At 43.7% G+C, this 7,562-nt stretch overlaps 1 protein-coding gene across 1 annotated transcript; it reads left to right on the top strand.

The window, feature by feature from the left end:
* The first annotated feature begins 312 nt into the window (after window positions 1-312).
* LOC134492379 (zinc finger protein 420-like) lies at window positions 313-7,326 on the top strand. Its single transcript, XM_063296550.1, has 4 exons — window positions 313-403; window positions 518-599; window positions 3,047-3,253; window positions 3,907-7,326. The coding sequence occupies exons 1-4, from the start codon at window positions 380-382 to the stop codon at window positions 6,777-6,779; spliced, it is 3,186 nt and encodes a 1,061-aa protein (XP_063152620.1). The 5' UTR covers window positions 313-379; the 3' UTR covers window positions 6,780-7,326.
* Window positions 7,327-7,562: the final 236 nt, after the last annotated feature.

Raw genomic sequence — 7,562 nt, 5'->3', positions numbered from 1 at the left:
GCTCTGCCAGTTTCATTTTTGCCTCTCATTTTTTCCAGCAGCGCTAATACTCATTGGTGGTATAATGGGGGTCATAGTCCAAAATAGGTGGAGGTTACAGGTTGGGAGAAAACTGACATAGTCCTTTTGAGGAAGAAAGATGATCTGCCTTGAAGAAACTGATCTTCCTCATTCAGATGTAGATTTAGGGGCTGGACCAATGTAATCTCTCTCTCTCTTACCTAACATCTCTTATTAATAAGCAGGACAGGGACCATCCCCTATAAAAAGGGGGGAAGAGTTTGGTTCCTAGAAGGCATATTTTATGAAAGCTCTGCACTGTTTCTTCCTGGCATCCAGATACTTTTCCTGCGAGGAGAACCAGCTACTTCAGAAGGAAATGGCCCAGGCACGTTCTGCTCAGGTAAATCTGTGACAAATGGTGTTGAATGAATGGCCAGAGGGGGAGATGTCCTTCCCTGGAGGAGCTCTAGACCATTGCAGGTGATGAGATTTTTTTTTCTTTTGTTTGTTCAAGATCCAGCAGGATCTCTTGGCCTCTGATCAAGAAAGCCTCTACAGAGAAGTGATGCAAGAGAGTTATAACACCATCTTCAGAGGTGAGATGGCTTCTAACCTGTTCCTTTTTTTTTTGTTAGCACCACAAACATAAACTGGCTTGGCCCTGATTGGATTTGAATCGCTTACCAAGGAAATGGTAGAAGTTGTGCATGAGACAGTGAGAGTTAAGATTTTTGGAGGATGTGTCTACCTCAGTGTTTCTCAACCTTGGCAACTTGAAGATGTGCAGACCAACCATGTGGGAGTTGAAGTCCACATATCTTAAAGCTGCCAAGGTTGAGAAACACTTGCTGGTCTAAAAGTAATTTTACCAAAAAGTAAACTTTATGGTATTCCACGAGTCTATCTCTCAGGGCGTGTAGGAGCAAAGTCTTAAAAATAGGTAATGGTTATTGGGCAGATTCAAACATTGAGTTAAACCAGTTTATTGAATAAACTGTAACTGAACTGGTGTTACCATTAAGCCTGTGAAAGGTCCCCTGCGCAAGCACCGAGTCATGCCTGAGCCTTTGGGGGGATGCTGCTTTCACGATGTTTTCTTGGCAGACTCTAGCCGAGTGGTTTGCCATTGCCTTCCCCAGTCATCACCTTCCCCAGCAAGCTGGGCGCTCATTTTACCGACCTCGGAAGGATGGAAGGCCGAGTCAACCTGAGCCAGTTACCAAGGATCCAGCTTCTGCTGGGATCGAAGTCGGGTCGTGGGGAGAATTTTGGTTGCAATTCTGCCGCCAACCACTCTGCGCCACCCAAGGCTCATGCCATTAAGCCTAAGGCATGATATCTAAGCTATAGTTGCCGGGTTGGCACAAAATGCCAAGCCAAAATAAATATATTAAAAAAGATCATTTTGACACAATCATTGTGTGAACCCAACTGCTTTGTCTTCCCCAGAAATGGGCTTGTATCTGTTTAGAAGATGCTTTCAGGTTTAGGAACGTAATCTAACTGGATTTTTTTTAGCCCTCCCTGTACAGTTCAGTAAAGAAAAGCTACAAATACAAAATATGCCTTTCTTATGAGAAAGAACTGCCCCATCTAGGACTGAACTGCTTTGTGGAATAAACATTTATAATACTTACCATTAAAAAAAACAATTCCCAACTAATTGGGAAGGTGACAACCAATTAAGCAATTCATTGTTTTAAATTGATTAAATCTAAGCAGTTTACTCTTTATGGCATCCATATTGCTAATGCTGAATTTGTGTACAGCATTTGCTTGTACCTGATAGTAGGGACTAAGTCCTTTGGAACTCAGCCTTCTTTTTCAGTAGTATGTGTAAGACTACATAGTATTTGATTTAATTTATGTTTGTATGTAATGGTTTATAGATAATCTTGCAGAACAGTTGATCTGTAGTTATTGATAAAACAAGACTGTATGTTAACACAATTAAAATGATACTAAAATATTAAAAAATCAGATTCTACTGAAATTGAAAAAGAATCTAAATTAGGAATAGTTGAAATTTATTTGATAAAAGCAGCAAATACAAACAAAAAAACTATAGCAAATAAAGTGGTTTCAGGACTACAGGTCATTAAAAAGACACCTAGTACTCATTTAAAGGATAAAAATAAGGATGCCACTTTGAGTTCTTCTCAAATTATAATCTGTTCACCTACGGGTTCTTGGAAAATCACGCAAGATAATATGTACCTAAGTTTTTGAATTATCAGCAGGTAAATACATCCTAGCCAAGGTAGTTGTATAACTGCCTGGCCTGGGTAATGCAGTTCTGTGCATAATTTTGGGGAAGTCATTGGTGCCCCAATATAATCAAGGGTGTAGTGTCTGTTGATTGGTTGAATTTTGTAAATATGCAGTCATTTGCATAAAAGAAGAAATAATAAAAAGGGAAGATTTACACTTTTAAGCTTGTTTTGCTAAGTAAGAAAAGTTGTTAGAGTCTTTCTTTTAGATGTATACACACATGCATATGTGTGTGTCTTTCAGGAGGACCATATGTCTGCTTCCATGCTGGTCAAAGAGAGATAGCAGCACTCTTTTGCTCCAGTCCATAGTTTGGAAATACACTTGCTCCTAAAAGGCTAACAAAATCTAATTACTTTCTACCAGTACTGGTGAAGGCAGGGTAGAGATAATGTATAAGCTACCCTGGATTGGTAGAAGGAACATAGAAAGCCAGTGCATTGTGGGGGGTGCAGGAGTTGGACAGGGACTGGGGAGAGCCAGGTTCAAGTTCTTACTTTTCCATGAAAGTTCACTGAGGCAGTGACTCTCTTTCAAGATAGGATTGTTGTGAAGATAAAAACGAGGCGCCCTGCTATGTGCATTGCCTTGAACTCCTTAGAGATGGAGAAAAGGTGAGACATAAAGTAAAGGGATGGATGTAAAAAATGGTCCTTCCATTACCAGCCTCTTTCCTTGCCTGGGTGCAAGCCCCTGCTGGCTTATGGATTTTCCAAAGCGGAAGAATGTATGGTTAGCTCACCTGTGTCTTTGCTCTCTCTCTCTCTCCCAGCCTCTCCTCTTCAGCTTCAAAAATCTGAACTCCTTGCCCACCTGAAACGAGGGCAGGAAGACTGGGCCCAAGATCTCCAGAGCTCCAGCAATGGGGCTGGTCAACGGCTGGTTAAGGAAGCTCTGAAGAAATGGCCAGAAGCAGGAACCTGGTGGAATTCCTACCGGAGTCCTGTGAACGTGCCCACTTCGGATTCATCCAGTTCAGGTCAGGGTTGCCCCTACAATCCTGGCATCCTCGTGGGGTCACCTTTATAGCTTCAGGCATATCCTGTCCTCAGGAATGGCTTCACCCATGGATGTAGTGCTCTCCCCATTGAATGAGAGCTTTTCGCCACAATGGATCTTATATCTATTATCTATAATGATAGTTTGCATTGTAAATTAGGTTTTATGGTTTTAAATTGTTTTATTTTGTTGTAAACCACCCAGAGTCCCCCTTTGGGGGGAGATGGGCGGTGACAGAAATTTGAATAATAGTAATAATAATAATAATAATGTCTACCCAGAATATCAAGGTGATGATAGTACTGCATACTTTAGGGATTAAGATCCATTTCCTTTTGTTTTCCCTTTTGTTTTTTTTGGAAACTACATGTCTGTTAAATCAGTTTAAAATTGCATGTCCTTGTCTTTGAGCTTCAGTACTGATATTGCTGGATAACACTGAATTTTGCTGTTGTGTGACAAGAAAAATTCTCACGTCATGAATCTTAATTTTGTCTCACCGACTCACTTTTTTCGATGCAAAGCCCAAACCTGGTTACTTTTTGCAATCTGGAGTATGCCCCAATCCGTGGTTTTGGTGGCATCTCTGCTGCCTGCCTGGAAACACACTCTTTTCTGTTTTTATCCCAGCAGATGATGAAATTGCAAGCGAGAAGGAAGAGGAGGAGAACATTCAGTGGGAGAGTCAGCGGATTGCGAAACCTCGTGCGGCTTTGCTAGGCAAATGGGAGAGCGTTCACAGGCAGGGAAAAGCTTGCAAGTCTCCACACAGCCGCCTGCAGGAGTGTCACACCAGTATCAATTGTGCTGATGTGAAAAAGAAAGGCCTTGTCGCTCACAGGAATAGCCAGGAAGAAATTAACGCTGAAGAGGGCCAGCATGAATGCTCTGTGTGTGGGAAAAACTTTGGCAGGAGATCATCCCTCAACAGACACGTCAAAATCCACAGCGGAGACAAGCCTTTTAGATGTTCCATCTGTGGCAAATGTTTCCTTGTGAAAACCAGCCTGGTTTTACATAAAGAAAGTATGCATAAAAAAAGACCCCGTTCAGGAAAGAAGCTTTGGGAATGTCATGAGTGTGGACAGAACTTTGCTACGAAAGCCTTTCTTATGGAGCATCAGAAGATGCATACCAGTGAAAAAACGTATCCATGCCCTGTCTGTGAGAACAGCTTCATGGAAGTTGGGTACCTGGTTAAGCATCTCATGACTGCTCACTCGGGGGAGCATGTCTTCAAATGCCCTGTCTGTGGAAAAGGTTTTATGAAGGAGAAAGATCTCCTGAGGCATCAAGGGAAGAGCCATGGGAGTAGCCATTGCTTTCTAAGTCTGGACAGTGAAAACAGCTGCAAGGAAACAGCCAAACACAAAAGGCTTCATTTGAACCACGAAACGCCTGTTCCAGAGACACTCTCTTACACGGCCTACGAAGGAAACGACGCGGCAGAACGTGCCCACACCTGCTGTCATTGTGGGAAATCTTTCAAGCAGGAGAGGTCTTTTATTAATCATCAGAGTGCGTGCCTGAGAGAGCAACGAGGCGATGAGGGAAGTATCCTCAAGGAAGATGGTCTGCTTGCTAAAAACCAGATCACCCAAGTGAAAATGAAAGACGACACGTGCTTTGACTGTGGAAAACCTGTCTGCAAAACTCCACCACTGGCCTCCCAGCCAGAGACAGACGAGGGACAGAATCTTCACACGTGCCCCGAATGTGGGAAAAGCTTTAGGGATGGCCAGTGTTTTGCAAACCACCTGAGGAGCCACAAAAAGGCACCGCCTCCAAATGTCTCCGACCGGGAGGGCCTTGAGGGAAAAACGCTGCCCGTTGACCAGCAGGAAGCCCAGCAGAAGGAAAGCCGCTACCAATGCCCGAGCTGCAGGCGAGACTATTCAACTCATTATAATCTCAGGAGGCATCAGCAAATCCACACAGAATGCCGGCCCAGAAGAAATGCTCAAAAGGGGAAGGATTCCACCTACAGTTGGTTCTTCTTTGACTTTCCCAAAGCCTGTGGCAAAGAACCAGCCCATCAGCACAAATGCGCTTACTGCGGGAAAGCGTTCAGAACGAAAAGCACCCTCAGCAGACATCAGCAGATCCACATCAAGGGCAAGCCTTACAAATGCAACATCTGTGGGAAAGCCTTTGCGTACAGGTATACTCTGGCGCATCATCAAGAAGTCCATCTGGAAGACCAGCTCTATCAGCATAAATGCTCTTTCTGCGGGAAGGCGTTCCGGACCCAGTCGGCCCTCCGCAGGCATCAGCAGCTGCACATGGACGGCAAGCCATATATATGCAACGTCTGCGGGAAAGCTTTCGCCTACCGGTACAACCTTACCCATCACCGGGAAGTACACATAGAAGGACAGATCCATAAATGCTCTTTCTGTTGGAAAGCCTTTCGAACCAGTTATTCCCTCAATAGGCACAAGCGCATCCACACAGAGACAAGGTCCTACCAGTGCCCCACCTGCAGAAAAGCCTTTGGAACAAAATACTCCCTCTACAGGCATCAGGAGATGCACGTGAAAGAGAATTCGGATAGCTTGTTTAGCAGGAAAGAGACTGGAGACAACTTGGTCAAAGGTCAAGCCAGCAAGAGCAGTGACAGTGTGGACAAACAGGTTGCAGATTTGGTCCGCCCTCCATGCCAGGGTGTCCCCAGGGGAAAAAACCCTCTTGAAGGTTCTGGGAATAAGGGGAGCTCAGACATCCCCCGTCATCAAAGCACCCGTGGAGAAGAAAATGCTGTTAAACAGTTGGGCAGTCTAACTTTCAGGAATGTTGGTTCGGTGCTTATTAAAGATCAAGACGGGCATACGAAAGGACAGCTCCAGCAGCGGACCAAGAGTTCGGTGTCCACGGGACAGGGAGTCCAAATGGAGGAACATCCCCCAAGGCCCTCTGAGAACGGGGAAATCTCCCTTGGAGTCCACTTGGGAGACCGTTCCATGAAAGAGCCAGATGATTGGTGTTTCCTGGGTAAGTTGCCTGGCGTTGGTCAACAGGGAATGATCCCACAGAAAAAAAAATGTCCTTGTCCTGATTGTGGGAAATCCTTCAGAGATAACTATTCCCTTACAAGACATCAGAAAATCCACATTTCTGAGAGACCCCATCAGTGCCCGAGCTGCGAGAAAAGTTTCCGTCTTTCCAAAGACCTTGAGAAGCATCAGGTGACCCATTCGGATCTTAGGCCTCATCAGTGTGTTGAATGTGGAAAGTACTTCAAGAGGAAATCCTCACTGGATAAGCACAAGAAGATCCACAAAGGGGAAAAGCCATATTGCTGCTCTTATTGTGGCAGAAGGGTTACCACAAACACAATCCTTCGGTACCATCAGAGAATCCACACCGGGGAGAGGCCGTACAAATGTACAGTGTGTGACAAAAGTTATGTGACCAGTTGGTCCCTTAAAAAACATTTGGAGTTGCATTACAAAACAAATCTGCCAGGGGGCCCTCAGGAAGCAAATCAGCTTGATCAGAAATGTTAAGGTGTTTCTGTGACTGGTGGGTGAAGGAATGGGTCTCCTTTCTGATCCACAAATCTTGCTGGAGGCCTTTTGGGATAGGTCTGGGTAGAAACATCCACCTTTAAAATGCCCAGATTCTTTCTATAAGCAGTGGTGACCGGCTACCTCAGAAACAGATTTTTGAATGTACTTTATTTTTTCAGCCTCAAATCATCCAGCTGTCTTTGCTCAAAAACTGGACATCCATGTTATAAGGAGCCTGTAATAAAGAGGCTCTGTTTATTTTGAATGAGTGAACTTGACTGAGAACTTGGATGCTGGAAAAAATGATAAGTGCATCATGATCCTATAATTAAGAGTGATGGCAGTGGGAGCAATCTCTTAATTCTTAACGTTGTCTCCCCATTGTAAAAAGCAAGTGTGTTAAAATAATTCTCTTCTGCAGTGTGCATATGTGAAAAAAATGAAAGATGTGGGACAATTTTCTCAAAATGTTTTAAGCAGTGTGGGTGAGAAGGCTCTAGTCTTGTTTTCATAATGCAAATTCGACTGGTTTATGCAGTGAATGAAAAACAAATACATGCACTTTGCATTGCAGAGAAGGCATTCAAGGGTCAAATATACTAAATCTTCCAAATGTTAGGAATTCACATTTTGTGATCTATAGTAAATAATACAAAACAGAGTTTTCTGTACATTTCAGAACACATTTGGAATTGAAATTCATTGTTTTAGCTTTGGTAAAGTAATTCAGAAGCTCATTGACACCGTTTCTCTTGCCTGGTGGTACCACTGCCATGTCAC

The sequence above is a fragment of the Candoia aspera genome, chromosome 2 (genome assembly GCF_035149785.1).
Source record: "Candoia aspera isolate rCanAsp1 chromosome 2, rCanAsp1.hap2, whole genome shotgun sequence".
NCBI classification, from domain to species: Eukaryota; Metazoa; Chordata; class Lepidosauria; order Squamata; family Boidae; genus Candoia; species Candoia aspera.
This window is presented reverse-complemented; position numbering and strand designations above follow the sequence as displayed.